Source organism: Temnothorax americanus, unplaced genomic scaffold (genome assembly GCF_048541705.1).
Source record: "Temnothorax americanus isolate GAGA-0224 unplaced genomic scaffold, ASM4854170v1 Scaffold24, whole genome shotgun sequence".
NCBI classification, from domain to species: Eukaryota; Metazoa; Arthropoda; class Insecta; order Hymenoptera; family Formicidae; genus Temnothorax; species Temnothorax americanus.
This window is the reverse complement of record NW_027509381.1, coordinates 1,699,591-1,720,826: the sequence shown is the minus strand read 5'-3', so window position 1 is coordinate 1,720,826 and position 21,236 is coordinate 1,699,591. Positions and strand designations below refer to the sequence as shown.

General features: G+C 42.4%; 2 protein-coding genes across 3 annotated transcripts in view; one reads left to right on the top strand and one right to left on the bottom strand.

Moving 5' to 3' along the window:
* The window catches only part of LOC143898604 (uncharacterized), a 206,279-nt gene that overhangs the window by 71,197 nt on the left and 113,846 nt on the right, over positions 1-21,236 (top strand). The window contains exon 3 of one of the 2 annotated variants that reach the window (XR_013257261.1): positions 2,483-2,582. Coding sequence is in view for 1 of the 2 variants with exons in the window: in XM_077408187.1 (XP_077264313.1) it covers positions 18,159-18,194 (36 nt within the window). In the remaining variant the exon portion in view is untranslated. Of the gene's footprint in view, positions 1-2,482; positions 2,583-18,059; positions 18,195-21,236 lie in introns of those variants that run through there. The other variant, XM_077408187.1, reaches the window with a different exon arrangement.
* The window catches only part of LOC143898594 (netrin-1), a 214,383-nt gene that overhangs the window by 85,535 nt on the left and 107,612 nt on the right, over positions 1-21,236 (bottom strand). The gene's annotated exons all lie outside the window — the stretch shown is intronic.

Genomic DNA, 21,236 nt, shown 5'->3' with positions numbered 1-21,236 from the left:
GTGGAAAGAATATGAAATAGTTTTATCGCATTTTATATTTCATGGGTATAAATTAGATCTTTTTTTATCCATGATCAGCCGATCTCAAGTCTTAAACGCGCGCAACGATCGAGAAGCTCGCGGGTCCTATTCGAGACATGGCATGCTTTCGGCGAGCGAGCGGACTCACGTATTCGCGTCACGATGAAAACCCGGCGTCGTCGTGCCCCACGACTCGCCCCGTTTTTCTTTTCTCCTTTTTTTTCGCTTCCACCCCCGTAATCAGGCAGCTCGCGAAAGAAATTCGCATTCATAACTCAAACCGGTTCTCGGTCCCTCTCCGCCATCCCGTTGGTCCCTCCTTCTTCAGACGACACGTGCGCGTCAGCAAATTGTTATCCCTTCGTGTACACAAGGTTGATTGAACCGCCGCGCCGCCGCGCCGATCCTCTCGCGATCCCTCCCCGGTGTTGTACGTGCTGCGTTTCGATCCGAAACTTCCCACGGACGCGGCTGGAATCTATGACAGCGTAAACCATCGTAGCCGCGTGAAAAAGATGGATGAATTCGATGACGATCGATTCCTCTCGATAAGGCTGCTCGTTGAATGATAATAAAGTATTCGTATGTACATTAAATTAGCCAAAATATTGAAGAGATGCGTGTATGCCGAGCCAATAGAGAAGAGATAAAGAGGATTTAATCTTCTTTGATATATGTATACGCGCGAACGACGCGCGCCGAGTGCGATCTCGGAGGGCTTGCGGAGAGATGAAGCGTTTTCCAAACAATCGAATCCCGGAATTTTCTCGACCGCGCAACGGGATGGACCACCTGCGACGAGGCGTAGGTGAGAAGCTGTACGACAGAGAATCTGTAGGAGAGAGATCATCGAGCATGGAGGACCTCGTAAAACGACACGACGACGGGGCGAACGGTGCTGTAAAGTCTGGATGTAGCGCGCGCGTAATGTGGTGTCGGGCCGTGAAGCCTGCCGAGATAAAGCGCTCGTAAAAGATGGACGGCCGTAGCGCTCTGGTCTAGTTTAAATGCCGCGTATACATATATACGTATGTACACACTTGGGGCTATAATGCCGCGTATCCTTAGAGATGGTCCATCTCAAAGCCACTCCGTGAACGCGCCACGGCTCGTAACATTAATGAGATCCGTTTGCCGCGGCGGCAGCTTGCACCCCGCCGATTTGTATCTGGTTCCATCGAAATCCTCTATTTTAAGCTGGGGAATGTCTCTAATGTCCCTCGCGATTCTACTTTTTTTTTTGGTATCATGGCGCGGCATTACTGCTTATCTGAACTAATCTAAACTAAACTGCCAGGTTAACTTAAACTAATTAGCATTTCTAATTAATTCTCGTGCCGAGGCATTCGGCAATAAATATTTTTTTAAGACAATTCATTATGATATCAATGATACTGTTTGGAGATACAACAGAAAACAGTTATAAACATCAAATTTATCATACGTAATGTTTTTACTGACAATGAGATGAGTAGGAAATATAACGATGAAATTAACATTGAAATATGAGACAAAAATATATAAATAACAATTTATGTTCAACTATTGTCTAATATGCTAACCATATTAAAAAGTTTTTTACAATAACGATTTGTAATGCAAATATATTGCACGAATGTGTTTTTAGTATTAAACGTTTTTAAGTACTTTTCGACGACTGATAAGTTTAACAACAAACTTTTAGTTTGGAGATTTGAGAGTCGTAACAGCTACGTTTAGCTCTGCGTAACATGCAGTGAATCGCGGGACAATGCAAATCCGTGTGAAAAAAGATTACGACACCACGATCACCGCGTTGACCGCGAAAAAGAAGATGTTTCGCGAAAGTTTCGTGTCTGCTATCTTCGGTAAAACAAAGGCAACTCGCAAATCCTTGCGAACCGTCTGGCGGGATAAACTGCTCGAGAAGTATTTCGAACTGTTCACCCTCGAACGAAACCTATCTAAAACTTGTAGTATAAGACACGCGAATTTGCCACGAATTTTCTGTTTTTGCGTGCGGTCTCGAGGGCACGGTGTACTTTAAAACTAAACTTCGACTTTTCTTTCTGTTTTGTGGGATAAATTCAAAATAGAACTAGTCCCTTACGGGATGCATGAAAAGAGCTGCGTATGAATTCGCCATAATTAGGTAATGATTTTATGTCTTGGCGCAAAAGAATTGTGATTTGGAATACTATTAAAAATTTCAAATCTTATAATAGTTATGTTTCTATACAAAAAAGTCTTTAAATGGCATAATGTATTATACTATTGTAGAATAAATAATACAAATTAAAAGAATTATAATTAATAATTGTTAAATATGACAGTAGATAGATTGTTATCAAGCTAATATGTGTGTATATGAGTTCTAAAGTTAATTCTTAAAAGATAATAACTTCTTTTTGGATTTCTGTAGACCTTTATTCGCCATCCCTGATGTCGACCTTACTAACGAAGCACTTTCTTCTAATTTTAGGTCCACCCTCGTCGAGGTTTTCTTTACACGAAGATGCAGTAAATACTCGAACAATCGTCCCGTACGGTGGCCGTCGAGTTAGGTGCATGTGCTACATAAAGTAAGTCCTTCTGTTTGCTCGAACTCACACAAAACTTTGGATTTACTGGAGACATTGCCGTCGCCCACCAGAGGGGCTGATGGATGTCTGTAGTGGTCAGCTGGAGAGTCCTCGAGTTCTCGTAGCGGCTCGTTTCCCGTTGGACATGCGTTTTAAAAAGCCACGTCAAGATTGAAGTGGCGCCGTGTTTCCCTTCGTTCCCCCGACACTTTCCTTCCTTCGCGGAGATCCGGGATTCGTGAATATTTCATACGACCGCGACAAGATTGTTATCCGAACAAACCACTTGGAGAGATCTCGCTTCTTTTTGAGCCGACTCGAAGACTTTCCATCTTCGAAATCAACTTTATTTTTATCTTCATGAATTCGTACATGACGAGTGCTCGTTTTTATAGCGGACATTACCTCGCAACATATGATAATAATATATATAACAAATAATAAAATAAATCACGACTCGTCATTTTTAAAGAATAAATGGTACAGATGCCCATCCACGGTGAGAATGTTAAAGTGTTAAACTTTCTCCGGTGTAAGCTTTCGCACACGCAGTGTTCCATTATCAGTCCCATCGAAGAGTCCCAGCTCGAGAGAGCAAGGATAATTCAGTGTCGTATCGCGCATACCTACTCTCGTCCTCCACATTCTCTCTCACTAGAGCGTCGTCGTCGTCGTCGTCGTCGCGTCGTCCCTCCCCTCCCAGCTTTTCGAGTGTCCTCCGCTGCGAGAGCGCGCGCGCGCGCACTCCGCAGATGACCCCCGTGAGATACACACATACTTGGGTGGACCCCGGGAACAGGTTCTCCGGTTCGCTCTTCGGCGTACCTACGTAAACGGGACACGGTGCGTGAAACGCGCGCGCATATGTGAGAGATGCCCACCTGTGGCCGCGCGGAGATGTGTATAGAGAACGACGACGACGACGACGACGACGCCCGGAGCCCAGGTCGGACTTATGTAAACAGGCTTGCGTGAGGAGAACCCCGCTGGCTGCCGCGTATGGCCGCGCGATTCCGACACATTATATGGGCTCGGCGCTTTCCGCACGCTCGCACGCATGGCACATGCACGCGCGAGCGAGCGTGTATCTCTCGTCTCTTTCGTACGCGCACCATTGTACGCGTTGTACAGGACGCGAAGACCGGCGAAGATACCACTCCTCGTTACGTCCTAAATGCAGGACTGCAGTGTATAATGAGTCTTTTACGTGCGGCACTGCAAAGTGGCGAAGTAATATCTCGGCTGAGCTTCATAATTTTTCCACGAATTTAAAGACACGTTTCATATATTATTCAACATTCGTGAACAACTGCTTCTTTTTCTGTAATTATAATCATGATTGTAACTCACATATCATACGAAAGTGATACCAGTTTATTTAGTTAAACAACATAGATAGATAGCGAGAAAACATTAATTAAGATTTTACTAGAGTTTACATTGTATAAATACTTCGTGGAATAGATTAAAAAAAAGATATGCAATACATGGAATGCTATTTAAATGCCATCATTTAGCTGCAACTCAATATTCATGACAAAAGATATAATATATTTTACGAGAATAATAAGTTATCAAGCATCAGAATTTTATATAAATATTTGAATATTGCATACAAATATGTTTTATATATTAGAAAACTCATAATTGTTTACGTTGAACACGATCGTTTTCGCAGAATATCCAGTTATATCGTGCGATATTACCATTTTTAATTCAAATATTTATTGAACGTATCGTATGCAAAGGCTTATTAGTGTCACGTGATGTCGATTAATGCCGCCGGAATAGCGAGATTCCATTTCATTCGATAAACCGGCAAATTGCATTAGCGAACTTTGGTAACAAACAGTCGCGCGCGGGGACTCGAAGATTCGACTGTCGTATCCAAATTAACGATAGATTTCCCTCATTGTGTTTACACACATCTCATTGTGCGAGCACGTGCGCGCGAATTCACTGTTAGGATTTGCACGTATTCTATAGTCCGCTTTAATCTGCGTTTCCGACCGACTTGATAGCGCAAGCGAGCACCGAAGCATGAGAATGCGCGCTCGTGCAAAGTTGCCCCGAAGCGAGCTCTGTTTGTGATAACTCTTGCCGGATACCGGACAGAGCTCTCCCCCTTCTCCCACCCCCCTCGACCAGTTTTCCCGCTACAAGAGATGCATTTGAAGTAACGCGGTCGCGGCGATGCGTTTTCGCAGGTGGAGAACGCGATTTATTTTCCCGTGAAATGGAGAGCTCGTTTTATTCCGGTCATAGAATCCTCGTAAACCCCATTAGTACGCTCGATTAAGAACGGTCACAATGATCGTTACGATTCATTCAAAGCCGCTTGTAACGTGCGGTTGAAATGTAGAAATCGGGTATGGCTTGCAATTTATCGCAATAAATCGCGTTTCAATCGTGTTCCTTATTGACAAAATTAAAAAAGTTTATTTTTACGATATATACCATGATTAACTTATCGCGTTCGATTGCCTGTCGGGATTTTGACGAGGATTTATTCCGGAAATTAACAGACGACGTCTTCTCTCGCGGATTAGCTTAATCGCAAGAGATTGGCGGGCCGCGGGCCCGCAATTATGCACACGCGAATAAATTTCTGAGTGATTTCGCGATGCGCGAAGTTGGATGACGATGAGGAGAGCGGAATGATGCAAGAGGGATATGAGACGGCTTGCCTAAGGCTGTCGTTTATGCTTGACATTTATCGGGAACGACATTTCTATCCGATATTCTTTCACGCCGCGTTGCTTAGGCCCCTTGTTACTCGAAGACTGTGCCGTGCACAAATTGGCGATCTCGAGATAACGCGGTCGTTAGCTGCTATTGCACAAACGCTCGCTCGTGAGATAGGTAACGACGGGGAGTGAACAACGTATAAAAACCGCGAAAACATCAGGAAGATCCGTGCACACCCCTTTTCCTACGTTTCTTTTTCCACCGGACTTCCCTTCGTTCGCTGTCATCATTAACCTTCCCTTATCGCAACTTCGAAGCGAGGTATCAGTTGAACGTTTTTTACAAACATTTCCGATTCTCGTATGGAGTTAAAGTTCAATAGTCACGGTAACGTAAATTATAGTTTCGGGTATCGTCAATATTTTGTTTCTTCAATATCTTTTTCTTAATTTTTCTTTGCACAATCCATTACAGAAATTTAATACTGTAAGTGATTATTTGGTTAGTGATTAATTACTTATTTTGAGTATTAAAGCATTAGAAAAACAGTGCTTACTCAAAGTAAGTAAATTACCTAATCACTAGCCAAATAATCACTTATAGTATTAAATTTCTGTAAGGGATTCCTTTCTTCTATATAAGATTCTATATAATTCTCATTAGAATTATGCATTTTTTAAATTTTAGTAATGATTTTAAATATTTTTTGATGCTTCGTGTGAGTGTTTACCACCGTTCAACAAACATCATTTATTATATGCTATGAGCTCGTGAGACCTTATGCAAATGATACCATATATCTCGGTTTTATTCAATTATGTTCCAGCGTAGCGTAACTAATTCTACATTTATTATACAAATACGACATTTTCATGGATTAACACTAAAATGCGTGCGAACAGCGCATACAGCTACGAATGTATGAAACGGTTGATTTCAGATTAGCATAATATTAGCAAGATGATTATTATAGAATTACACGGAGGCGCGATTCTACACTTCAAAGATAAATATTAAATATAGCCATATTTAGATACGGCCTCTGCGTGAACCGTCCGATTACTCGTTCCGGCTTCGCTCTCGACGCGGACATTCGATGAGCTCCGCAGCGGAAAAGGCCAATGCCTGGACGGGGTGCCCGAGAAAGGTTGCGGATGCCGATTAGTATAATAATATTCGTCTGGCGCGCGCGAGAAAGTGAGTCATCGCGAACGAGCGTCAAATTAAGGCCAGCGCTCGCGAGAGAGCACGCGTCGGGAATGTCGGGATGCAATCGAACAATTGCAAGCTCGATGCGATCTCCGTTCCTCTGGTTCAATGGCCTGAAAGGTTCCCTCGTGTGCAACGACCTTCGTGTCGCTCCTTTCTTTCTTACGTGCCACCCAGATCACCAACGTTTTCGTAAATCGAAAGCAATGGGTCGATTACGAATGTTTTCTTCAATTGCCCAGGAGAACAGTGTTCTCTGATCGAATATTGTCGATGCAATAAATGCGTCGCGCGTACCTAATAACTCTAGTAGGATAAAAAAGGGATTGAAAAATTATTCATCAATTCTGCCGAAACAATTCGGTCGCAAGGATAAAGAATCATACGTAATAATATAAGTCAGGGGTTTCTAAAGAATAATTGTCGTACATCATGAAAGTTAATTTACAACCAAATATAATTTAAATTTCTTATAAAAAATACTTCAAATCGTACAAAAACATTCCGTATATTTCTAATTATTTCTAATTAGATGGTTAGTCATTTTTTAAATATCAATAAAATGAAATTAAATGTTTGTGCCAATTAATTTCGCAATGATAAACAGTTCTTGTGAGACTGTCGTGCGTATCTATAAATATAGCGGAGTGTTGTCCCGACACGTACATGTCTGTACCGTAAAAAATGGGAAATCTCGACAGAAAACGCCGTGATTCGCGGTGCCTCCGGCGGTGCAGAATATACGAATTTACCACGGTCGATCACACGACGTAACTTTCCGTTTTTCGCCGCGCCGCCGTTCTCGTTACGTGCCGATATTTCGCAGATAACACGACCGCCCGTCTGCACGGCCGATATTGCGGGGGTGCGGTGCGCGGCCAAGTTGCTATAAAATAGTTATTTGTGTAACAAGTGTCGTAAGAATTTTCATCTTTACACACGACTTACACTCCCTATTTTATGTTACGCAAGTGCCTGGAAAGTGGTCTATCACGCACGCGTAGCGTGCGCAATGGGCAACTTTCCATGCACGTGTTGCATAAAAATTATTCCGACCCTGTTCCCGGCAAAATCGAGTTGCAGAACGCGTCCTCGGCGCGAGTTGTGAGCTCTCGTAACGCGCGTCAGCCCGACGACGCGACGCGACGAACGGGTGGGGCGGAAAGACCGTGCGGGAAAAGTTGCGTCGCGGCGCGGAATCACAAATTCGATTCTCGCAACGGGGTAGCGCCATGCCGACGTACGGTTAGCTACGTGCGGCGGTTGAAATTCTAGAGACGAGCAGGGAAATCACGTAGGAGGCAGACCGGATAAAAGGTGGGCGAACGCCGGGAACCCCGCCGCGCGATACGTCGCGGTAATTGGTCCCGAGAATACTCTCGTTTGGTTTCTCTTCTATTTCTTGGCCCGCTCTTCCTTCTCGCGCGTGAAAAGTTATCCCGAGGAACGCGTCGAGCACGTCATTACGGACATTTCTAGATTGAGTCTGGCCAACGTGTCATTTTCGAATGCAAATCGTTCGCAATTTAATCAGTCCCAGCAGATTCACGTACTGTTATAGATGCACGATGTGTCGAATGAAAAGTGAATTCCGAATTAATCATTATACAATTGTCGCAATTGTATTTTTTTTTTAATTTCATACTGAATCACAACTATGCCACGTCTAGAGATCCGGTATTAATAAAATATTTGCTCGTCAAATTTATAAAAATGGAAAAAATTTTATTCTATTTAATATAGAATGAAAATAATGAATGTATCTTTTCGATTCCGTTAAGATTAAGGCTATAGGATATTGTCTTTTGAATTGCGAAAAGCCATGTGTAATAAATTAACCTGTGAATAATTGTGTGAGAAATGATTGGCCTCTCGACATTTTCGTTAAGATAAAGTCGAAATGCATGTTAGAAAGTCTTCGTAGATAAAAAAAAGACGCGTGGGCATTCCCAGATACCCTGATGCGCATTGCCCGCAGATTGATGAGCGTAGCGCACATCTGCATAAAAGCTGCTGTCCTACCAACTAAGCGTCATGGTGTTTTTCTGGGAAGAATATTGGCCCCGGCAGTTTAGAAACTTAGGTCTTAGATTACTGTTTTGCAATTCCGATAGCGAGGAACGAGCGAGATTATTAATGATTATGGTTTCGCGTCTAAATAGCTCGGCGCGCTCCGTGTAATTTGTGTTCAGAGCTATTGCACTTTCTCGAAGTTTAGTCACCAAATTTAATATTATAGTCTGTAGGTATCACAATTCGCCTATACATGGCATAACGGAAACGGCAATACTTTAATGTCATGTGTAGGCTTCTTTTAACTTCTTAATTAAATATTGGAGAAAAAACTTTGGTAGTTTTAATATTTCTTAATTTGCGGACGAATTTTGCGGACGAGACGCATAGAGACAGTAACCGTGAACATGAAATTAAAGTATAGTAAAATAAATATTTACGGAACATTGTCATTTATCTGCATTTTAAATATGCTACGATAATTACGAAATAGGACACTGTGTGGCATCTTTTTAGAAGTTGGACTTCGTTATCACTTGTAACATGTGTCCCTAAAGTAGTAGTATTTATTCTTTAATTATTCTTTAATATATTCTATTTTTCTTATTTTGTAAATATTAAATCTTTAAACAAAAATGTAAATTAATCGTGGGAGCGTAAGGAGAACTTTAATCATCTTTACGAACCGACGGAGAGATATTCTCGTTGAAATGACAAATATTAACAGAGTTTTCCAATACTTCAATTTACAACTTCAACAAATTGTAATGAGTTGATATTTGTCTTCGTTTACCTTTCGCTTCATTTTGATAAATTCTTTGAGCCATGGCATGTTTTACTCAAACAAAATCTATTTGCTTGGGACGCTTAAGAAATACTTGGGTTTTTGAAAAATCCCGATTTTCCGGACGACCTGCCGTTTTATCACAGAAATTTCGAATAATTGTCGGCGTTGTTGACAATAAGACAATAAACAAGCCTCTTTTCAAGATAAGATTAGATAGAAAAGCTAGTCAGCCAGAGTAAAGAACAAAATACGCGTGGAATTTTTTTTAACAATTTAGCTTCGTTAGTTATCGGTGTCTGCGAATCGCTCCGATCCTGATCGCGGTGCTCGGTATCGGTCCCGGGGCGAAGGCGAAACACGTATTCTCCATTCGATTCGAGATATATCGGTCGTAAGTACCTCCGCAGGCGAGCGATTGACGCGTTCGTCCCTAGGGAGGAGGAAGGACGAAGCCGTCGCGCCGAAGGCCAGGAAATCTCTCGTCGAGATTATCGCGCTCGAGGACTGTCGATCTTTTCCCCCCTTGTTTTCTACCCGCCTTGTTCGCGACGCCAGCGGATATTCAATTTCAGAAATGATTCTGGACTGTCTTTTCGCGGCAACATTGTTGCGCGTTGCGGCAAAACCAATTTGTGCGCTGCGGTGCGTTTTATCGAGCGCCTCTCGATAAATCTCGGATAACGGGCGACGGCTTTCGAACATGTTCGGCAATTAGAGTTGTCGGCATTGCCGATGTCGATGATAATTAGCGATACGTGTTGGAGGGTTAATCTTTCAGGCATTGAATAATACGCAAGCTTCCTGTCGCGTAGATACATCAGTGCCACTTTACATAGCTGATTCGTTACGTTACGTTATTTTTTTAAATAAGATTTCTGGGTCGTACCGTAAATATATACGACTTCAGAGATTCGCTCTTAACTCCAAATTCACACCTCATTTATAACTTGCTAAAAGCACACTTGTACCTTGTACCGCTGTAGAGAGATATATGTGTAAGGCAAAAGGCATGCACTTAAGTGATCTTTACATTTTAGAAAGTATTCAGACTGCCCGTTTTAGAGCTGATTATGATTTACGATGATGACACACGTTTTGGAAAAAGCAAACTTGACTTTCTCCTCGTGCATGAAGGATGACAAATAGATACGTATGTACATCGCTAGCTGTTTCGTACATCGCTCTCTGTTGTTTTTCATAGAGTTTCACCACTCCAAGAGCTCGGAAGAGTACTCACGAGTATATTGCTTGACAAATGCAACATCTCGAGCGATTTATTGTCAAGTGTTCCGAATGATACAAATCGAGTACGCACAAGTGTCATTTGCATTGCTTCCGGCTCATCGTCTTCGAGTGGGAAGCGATATATTGTCATGCCTCGTTTGCTTCGTCTGCAATTACACTTCCTCCCGCGTTCATATACCGCGTATACATATATATCGGGCGTGTCCTTTCGCCACGTACAATCAATTAATCTCGCATGTCGCTGACTGTTTTTGCACCGCGGGAACATTTCAATTTCTTGTATAGCAGCGTCCGCGGCACTTCCGCGTGAATGAAGATATCGCGTTTCGTCGAACGCTTTAATTCGATGGGGATTCTCGATGGCCGGGGAGTTCTGGCCGTCGCGTAAGAAGGGGATTTGGACGGAGGGTCCCCTTTGGAATGCTAATTACTTCATTTCTCATCGCTCGCGTCGTCTTGCTTCGTTACTCATTAAGTGATGATCGATCGTCCCGCCGCTGTCGAGCATCCGCGCGAAACAGACGACGTAAACACCCCTCTCGAAAACGTCCCGCGCTAAACTAGCATTATCGCGCGTCTACCGTGAATCGTTATGAATTATCACCGATCGTCGTGCCGAAGGAATTGGGACGCGGAACGGGGGGATCGCGTTGTGCTTTTTTACTGCGGCGTGTCTTCCCGTGAAATTTATGACTGCCGGTTTAGCGCCGGCGATTTAACACCTGGTATTTTTATTCAGCCGTACGCATTTCTAAGATTGGCCATTAAGGCATTTAACATTGGGACAATACACGTAAGAAATAATTATTGTAGGTTAAAGTTTTAGCAACGCTATGAAATCTTATCTATTTTTTCTGCTTCCTATATAATTTTTTTTTTCGGTCAAAACGTTTCTAAATTTTTTAAATTCATTGCTTTAATTATATGTCATTTATTTTATATATAATGACATATTTCGACAAACTTTGCATCTTTCTAAAATCAAAGCTAAAAGAAAATAATGAATTATTTAAATTACGATCAATTTGTAATTCTAATTACAATTCTTAGTTGCATTAATTTGAATAACAAAAAAGTTGCGATTGCTTTCTTTTTTATAAATCATAACGTTAAAAAAACGACGAAATAAATTTTTTGTATATGCGAGGGAAATTGAAAATAATCTTGCCTCATAACTTTTCGAAAGACAGATTATCGCAGCCGGTTGGAAGCGTTCTCAATGAGCCAGCAGGTTTCGGTGGTTCATTAGTCTCGCGAGAAGCAAAAAGCGGCGCCTAATCTCTCGCGTCCGGCGCAATTTTGCACCATGTCGCTAATTAACCCGTGAACGCGACGACAAACTGCGCCCCGAGTGGATTCTCACGGCGACGATAAGGATTCATAAATTATCGCGGCGGCCCATTAACCTCTCCGGCCGGCGCGTCCCGGACGGCCGATTAATAATCGAATTTATTGGAAGCTGCCAATTGATATATCGGATTAGCCTCTCATTTGTCCACGTTTACGAGCGAATTCGCTCGTATAATAGCGGGCTTTATGAATGGCCGGCCAGCAGGTGGTACCCCGAGGGACAGCCGCACCCACACGAAATCACCGGTGCATTTTTTCTCTTTCCCTCTTCTTTTCTTTTTTCTTCTCCCCGGCACGAGGCGCGAATCGATGTCCGTGTTAATTGCACTATCACAACGCCGTGTGACGCGACGCCTTGGAATGTCTCGCTTTAATCTCGTTGTCGTTAGAGTTACGAGCTGAGAGCATCATCTGGATATCGTCACACATTCTCCTCTTCACACAAAACACAGGCGAGACATAGACGCGAGCCTATGTATGTCGTAAACGTTCCCGAGCGGAATATATTGAGCGATTTTTAAACGTAATCAAGCCTGACGTTTCCGCTTATGCTCAACATTTTTGATTTATTGGAGTTTCGCGATTTAAACTCCCGCGTCGCAATCTCGATGATGTATGAAGTACTTTCGGAAATGGGATTAGTTCAAATTCTAATGCTGTAAACAATGCATTTTGACTGAAAAAATTTTTTTTTCTCTCCCATTCTTGTAATTTTATCTTTTTAACGTTAAAATATATAAAATTGTATGTATTTGATATATTAGATTTGTTACTTTAGTTTGAAACGTTTTGTATTACTTTCTTCGTAAATAGTAATTATCGCCAAATTAAATTTTTATTAAGAAGCAATAATAATATTCGTCATTCGGCGTTATTTCAGCATTATTTTATGAAAAAATTTAATTTTTTTGATGTGGAAAAAACGAATAAATTTTCCTGCTATAATCATAGTAAGGTAATAATACTCTCGGTAAACTTAATTTACTTATTGAAAGTTGCAACAGTATAGTTCGAGTTTTAGTTTGCACTGCTCCGCTGAAATCGTAACAACTCTGGGAATTATGTGATAACCGCGTTGTGATAACAGTTTCAACACTGCATTAAAAGTGGCCGGCTTTCTCCTGTGGGTATGCCATCAACGGGAATAAAAATTAAAAAGAATGGATGGACATACAAACACTGTGCAATCGTATTCGCTGAATCGGGAGCATAAAGCTCAGTATTTTGCATTTTGTTATTTCATTGTGACATCGTATACTAGCGCGGTAATAAAATGATCTGCAATCCCGCAAAACATCATAGATTAATCCTCTATGAAGAAAAAAATCGGATATATACATATACATCTGAGTTTTTAATCACAAGATTCTAATTTATATTATGAAATTATTATAAAACTTCAAAATTTTCTTTTTTTTTACGGATTTTCTAGACTCGAACGAAGTTTCGAAGTTGGCATTTTATATTACACTCATTTTTTAATTTTATATTCGATGTATGACATTTAAAAAACATTTGATATATGAGACTGATAGTCTGGCAAAAAAACTTCAAGTATGCTTTTACATATTGCAGAAAGGTGAAAACGATTAATTACGTTATCTTGCGTTATTTCGCGTAGAAGCACTGCGTAAAAAATTGTGCATGTTTACGCAGGTACATAGAATAACAGGGGAATATCATCAGGCGCTTTGCTCCATTTTCCTCGAACGGCGTTTCATGCCGCGCGAATTTATAGTGAATGAAAGATGAAGAACCGGGGTGCAGGCGCATATTGCATCGCGTATTCGCGCGCGGGAACGTGTCGACATTAAATCAGCGTTGAATCTAAACACATCGCAACATGCCGCCGCGATCTGCACGCGTCGTTTAAATCTCCTTGACGCATCCCACGTTACGGCGCCTGCCTGCAGAGACACGTCGGGCTGACCGTATAGTCTGGCACGAATACCTACACGTGGAAAAATATACGCGCAGCATCGTGCAAACAAATAGTAACGGAAATATTTATCGCTCGCTCCGTCCCGCTTGTGTCCTTCGGTATCCCCGAGAGGATCCAACCGACGGAAGAGTCTCTTCTCATCGATCATATTTAATTGAAACCCAACACCTCGTCTCCGAGTGCCCCTCTATAAATCTAGATTCACCGCCGACTGTTTTCACGAGGAGTCGTTTTTCGGTAAGATGCGATGCCGCGAGAAAAGAGAGAAAGAAAAGATAGCTCGAGAAGGCCGGAAATGGATTGCTGTCTATATGAATTTCTGAAACAATCCCGTTAATAGAAACAACATTTCATTCATTGCGCCGTTAATCACCCGCGAAATAATGAATATTAAATAATGGAATTTGATCCATATAAATAAGACTGATAAAAATAAATATTTTCCAAAAAAAATTTTTCTTTAAGTAATTATAGTATCTTGGATCATAGTAGAGTCCCTTTATAAGAGTCTGGACAGAATGGTCCTTATTTTCATTGGACGTGCAACACCATGGCGGAACCAATCACGAGCGGTAAAATAACGAGCCTTAGGAGCCTCTCTCAGGGTGCGTATTATGGAACTTTTCGACATGGATTCCGATCGGAATTGTTATTTCCTTTCTATTGTATTTCTATTGTATTTTTAGGGAAAACAGTATAATTTCGACAGAAATCCATTCCGCAAAGTTACGTGCATAATACGTGCCAGTACACATTAACGATATTATTGTTACGTGCTTTGCTGTAGCACTGTAGTGTTACATACCTGCGTAAAGCACGAAATGATGTCGTTAACATTTACAGAATAGGTGTCTTAGAATTTAAAATAAAGAATTACAAAATTAATAAAAAATGAAAATGACAATGTCATGCATTTATCTATATATACATCTCGTAATTTTCTCTATCAATAAATTGTTGTATACTATTATAATTTATTTTTTTGAAATATTCTTTTCAGGTATTTTAAAGTTTTGGTTATCTTATCTCTATCAAGTCAAAATAAAAATATAGACAAACTCACACTTTCTCACAGCCTCTGTAGAATTCTCTCACGATATCACAACAATACAACGATTACGTGTAGTCATCGACGCCATAGTGTTTTTCTTCCATCTAGGGCGTCTAGAATAGAGTCCCTATATACGTGACATTCACGCCATGTTGTTGCACTCCCAAAGTCTGTCCAGACTCTTATAAAGGGACTCTAGGATCATAGAAGAGGTAAAATGATTGCTCAATCAGTCAATCGCGAGTAGTCAATTGGCAGGGAATAATTATCAGTGATAATAACCATAATATTTCCACTACGTTCGACAACACAATTTGGTCCCCTTCGCGTCATAAATCTTATTGCATTCTAAACGGCGGCGGTAGACAGACATTCATCGAGGTTGAACAAATTGAGCCTTTCGGAGCCTTGGTTACGCGCCAAATACGTCGTGATCGTTCATGCCGTTGCCAACCCGCCAATTACATCAAGAGCTGGTCGATTTCTTTCGTTGCATAAAGAAGGAGAAAGAAAGACAGAGAGAGAAAGCCGGATCGGTGCCAATTATTTGTAATCGGTCGATCTTCCCGCTATCGATCCGCGCTTTCTCGTGGATGCATTCTCGAATGATGGATACCGCGCCAACCAAAGTACTTGGGCTTAGCCGACTGTGTCATTAACTCTCGAGACGGTGCTGCTCGTCTGCGATACTCGGGGATCGACCGGCTGAAGAGGTCTTCTCCGCGGTCCTTCGTCAGCGCGCTTCAAACATAGGTAAATGCGCGAGATTACGACGCCAGAAGCGGATCGCTCGTATCGAGTAGCGTAAATTTGCATCGAGAAAGTCAGCCGAGACGGTCAAGTCCTACTCCTTCGCTATTTTAGTCCTTCTTAAGTGTCTAGCGTTCAAATTGTAGATTTTTTCTCTTCTCGACGTACAGAAATTGTCATCATTAAATATTGAATAACGGAATTAGGACGTTATAAAAAAAAAACTTTAGATATAAAACATTTGATTTAAACGGTTTAATCTCTTCTACGATAATGTTTAAAACATTTAAATTATATACTGTACATCTCTCCATCTTCCGAACTTTGTTTTCATGCAAAGTTATCTAGGTACTTTTTGATGCAGGAACGAAACAAAAATACTTTATGTCTCTCTTTCAATAATGAGTTAGTTTTTCAATTAATTTTTTGTGAAGTAAAAAAAACAGCTTTGTCAAACTGTGAAAAACTTCACATATATAGAAAAAAAAAGATTCAATCGCGCGGAACGAATGGTAACACAGGAATCGCTAATCTATTCGACAACTCGATACTCGACCGAGTAATCGTCGACTTTCCGGACATCGTAACGCTTTGCCACGCGACACCGCACAGACATCGCGGCGAGCTCGGCTATCAGGTTTCGCCCCATTACACCTCCCATGTATTTATTACGGGTTCTCCCTTCTGTCGTCCCGCAGCAGCAGGCCACCATCCCGTGTACCTCCTCGACTCGTCCAGGTCCCTTTTCACTCGTCAACGTCTCGTGTTCCAGCCACTCTATACGCACGGCCAATCAGAACTACGAGCGATGACGTCTCCATTCATGGGGACCGAGGCCCCGTTTCACGTCGCTTTTTCTCGAATTCCTTCCTTTTTTTTTCGTCTCGCCCACTTGTGCCCCGCGCTAATTGATCCTAAGTAGGTTTTTTGGAGGGAAACCGTAGCCTCCTTCTCTCACTCGTGGCTCTTTCGAGGGTCGTAACTAGTTCAGCCTAGTCGCGCTCGAGTTGAAGAGAAGAATGAGATTGCTGTAGAAGAATGAGAAGAAGAACGACGAACTATACGCGAGTGCATATACTGCATATGTCTGTTTCAAAGCGCGTTAAACCTTATGAGTTTCAAGGCGAAACATTATACTATAAATTCAAAGCGTGCGATAACAAATTCAGTGACTGTGAGAGTTTTAGTCTCCGGTAACAGACGCATTTGTAGCGACTTTCAGTTAAGACTCGCACTAAATATCTGTGTTGCGAGCGACTTCGCGACGTAGTATTTACAACACTTAACAAAAGGCAGCACCCGATTCCCTCGTAAATTGAGAGTAGCGCAGTAAACCCATTAAGAGGTTAACGCAGCGGCGGGTGCGTTTGCATTTGCATCGCCTTAATTGTTTCTAAATTAAAACAACGTCTCGCGGCCGACTGATGTATGTAGCGCGCTCGCTGGCTTTACAGCGCCGTTTGCATCACCGATGTTGCACTCGGTCGCACGAATTATCGCGCGACTCGCTCCCGTCGCGATAACTCAACCGTGCTGGCTCGGCGACAAACGTCGGGAAAGAAAGTCTTTTTTTTTTCTTTCGTTTTCTTTCTTTCCGGAAATAATTTGAAACTTTCGCGTACGTGCGAAAAAGCGCATACGAGAAAAGAGAGAGAGAAACTGCAGGACACACGGTTTTGTAGCCGACGGCGGCGTCAAGAAACGAGCCCACGGTCTCGGACGTTCGCGTGGTGGCGAGCTATCAATTTAATCGTCCACTGATGAATGGACAGATCGGTTTTCTTAAAGTGCGCCTATCTTTTTTCTCTTCTCTCTCTCTTCCTCGCAGCCACCGTTTGTCCTCCTTTCCCCATACTTCTCGCGCCTTCGTCTCCTTTCTATATCTCGCGATGTATGCGTTCGTTTTCCCCGTTAACTCCTTCGTTATTCTCCGTTCTCTCCGCCGCGCCGTTCTCTTCGTCGCCGTATCACCTCCGCGTTCGCATTCCTTTTTCTTCGTCTCCTACTACATCACCGATTCGCTCCTCGCACCTTTCGCGCGTTCTCGCGTGCAGCTCCTTTGTGTTACTCTACATCTCCGCGCGTGTCTCTCCCTCGTTCTCCTTCCGTGCATTCGTATTCCTTTGTGTCCCTCTTCTCTTCCTCTCGAGAGTGAGACGCGTATATATCCTTCGGTCGTTGCAATGCTTTCCCGGCAGTCATATATCCGTGCGCCGCGCCCTTAAATTATGCGTGCAATTACGCGTACTTGGAACGCGGTAAGCACATCGGAGATGCAGACGGTAAGTGCATCAGCTGGCGAAGGCGCGAAAGCGGAGATCAAGATTGCCGGACACGACTGGCCGCCGGAGCGCGTTCGTCTTCTCTCTTCTTTTTTTCTTCTCCCCTCATCGTAGGTGCTAATGACGAAGCGAAGTGGCTGGTATCGCAGTAGCCGAAGTGCTCTCGACTCGGGCGCTGAATTGAGCCGCGCGCGGAGCATATCGCGTGGCAAGATTGGCTCGTGTCACGTAACGCGTTTCGAAACGCGTTACGGCTATCATGTTGATGCCACGCAACCGCGCCATCAGGCATCAGGTATAAAGTGCCTTCTTATAAGAGACGTGTATATCCACAAGAATGACGTTTTTATGTCGAAATTCTATCGCGTGAAACTTTGATCGTTAACGAATAAATTCTCATTTAGCGATAATAACGTATATTGAGTTAAAAAATACTCAACCTTCTAGTTAAGATGTAGTCCAGATATAATCTGGATGTTTTATAAACTACTGAAAGCAGATATACAGAAAAGCTAGTCAATGACTTACAGCGTAGCAAAAAATATATCGTAACAAATGGGGTCGTTGTAAAGAGGTGAATTCCACATTATTAATCTTATTGTCACCATTTGCATGACTGTGTCTGACGGCACGACTCCAACGATCATCGATGTCTGATTCGGGGAGATTAAATATGAATTCGTCGACCAGTTGCAAAGGTAATGAACGTTACAGAAACGATAAACACGAGCGACAAATAAAATCGGAATTACGATCGCGCGTTTGAGCCGCAGAAATACATATACTGTCAAGTTCTGGTCGATTAATTTAATTAATCGCTCCGTCGCGACGACGAGCGGCCCCTATATAGCCGTGATTTCGAGCGAGATAGAGCGATCACCGCGCGAGCGGACCATCCATTCCGTTCTTGTTTCATATCAATTAATAATCTCTCGCACTTGTCGCGCGATATTTATGTAATGCGCTCGAATAAACACGTTCCCGCGGTTTCGCATTCTGAATTTTATCGCGTGCGTGTGTTTTACGCGACGATAGGTGGTACAAGTGCTTGTCTTTCAAGGAGAAAATTCCGGTTTGCCGACTACGCCGATCACTGTTTTACCAATTGTGTCGACGTTTCCCTTTTAAGAGAGAAATCCCGACGACATTCGCGGGTTAACTTTAGAACGTGCGCCGACGCGACGCGACGCCGACGTTGCGCAAGCACATAATTCGCGCGAGATAAAAAGAAGGAAAGAGCGCGCTATTACCGTGGACTTTAAATCTCTTTATCCTCTCACGCGTAGGATTAATATCCCACCGTAACTCATCCTCTTAGCTGAAAGTCGAACAACAACGCGGGTAAACGTTATTGCACCATCGCGTGCATGGGAAGATTGCTACTTCATCGCAATCAAGGCGTCCAGAAACCTTCGAGGTGAAGATTTTTGACAAGAGTGACTAACATAGTTATGATTCGATTTTTGATATTGGAAAGTATCCTCATTTTGCTATTCATTAGATGATTAAATGCTTTTACCTCTTACTTAAGATATCTTACTTAACATATCTTAATCCATAAATTTAAACATATAATTTTACAAGTCAAAGTGTCTTGATGGATATATTTCTTACCTATCTCTATACTCTATAACGGAAGTTACCGAAGGAATAAAGTTTTCGAATCACGCTCTAACCTTACCGAGGCAAGTGCGAGAAACTGCGCTTACGAACTGAATCTAAGAGAACACAGCAAAACACAAATCGTGAAGATTCCGCATCAGACAAGAAAGAAAAAAAGAGAGAAAGAGAGAAAACAAGTACCTGCCGATACTCGTCTGTAGCTTGCAAGGCGCTCCTCGGACATAAAAGTATATCTCTTGCAACGGAGAGATGTGTGTGCGTTCTACGCTTATAAATTTCACCGGCGTGCACCAACGTCGTCGCACGCACACGCATAAATCGCGCATAACCCTCGGGGTGCGTGCACCGCGCATAAACACGCGCTCGTACACATCCGTTTCGGAGCATAAGCGCACGAGCGTGCTTGTATCCGCGGAAGAGGGCCTAGAGAGAGAGAGAGAGAGAGAGAGCGAGAAGGAGGTGAAAGAGAAGAGAGCGAACGAAGACGAGGAAGGGAGAGAAGAGAAGAAGGAGGTTGACTGCGTGTTCAAACAAAGGTGAGCCTGCAACCTGCACCTTCGGCTGCACATAATGCGCCTCTTAGCTCCTCGCGCTCCGTGCGCGCTTCGCTACCTTTCTCTCATTCCCTCCCTCCTCGTTCTCCGCGTAACCGCCTTCTATCGCCGCTCTCGTGCTCTCTTCTCGACGCTGATTCTCTTCGTTTTGTCGATGTTATACACCGCGGAGGTTACATCTAAGCGGAATGTCTTGTTGCCAGGTGTATCAAGAGATGAGACCTCCCGTCTTTTCTCCCCGTTGCGCGTTGCTCTGTGTCTGTCCCTCCCTCGATTGCGCAACTCGCAGTTTGCTTTTGACGACGACATGCTTTTGGCGCGAATACATCTCGCGTCTTTTTTTTTTCATTCGCGGGGCAACGCGAGCGGTAATGCGAACGAGACACATCGTACGCATAGCGGTGCAAGTTGAAATGCATTTTCTATTAAGCTGACTAGGTCAAATGAAAAAGAATCAGGGATGAAAAGTATAATACTCTTAAATAATTATTACAACTGTCAACAGTGTGTTAAAGGAACCAATGTAATTACCTATTTTACTCTTAAAAAACCATTAGATGTAAGGATATAAACTAATGTTCGTGTAACTTTAATCTACTACTTAATTTCATATGTATTTCCAGCGAAAATAGACTTGTAGTTGATTGCCAGTGATATATTAATTTATTAAAAAGAGAACATATTTTATATGAATTTATTTCGTAAAACACAAGTAAAGGTGTAAAACAAATTAATTTTTTTTCAAAAATATCGCGAGAATAAATTATGTATAATAATGTTTATAATAAAATCTCAAGTAGTTGATACTTGTTTAGAGAAATATTCGCAATTACTATTTATTCCCGAAGTACATGTTTTTTCAACAAATATTTTTGCGTGATATGTCTGAAAGTCGTAGATACAAAGTTGAAAGCTCGTCACCAGACGCGGGACGATGGAGGCCCTCCGCGTCGCGGTTACACGCTAATCGAACAGTAAATTCGAGTTTTATTCGTTTGCGCATTGGCGAGTACATTCGCATGCAAATGCGCACGGTAATAAATGAAAGGGTTGCGGGCGGGCGCGACGCTTCGGTTATATGTCGTAAAGCTCGTCGGTGATATTCGCGCGATAATTGCTAAGATTCTAACGGTGAGTAATAAAACGGAAGAGATGGAGAG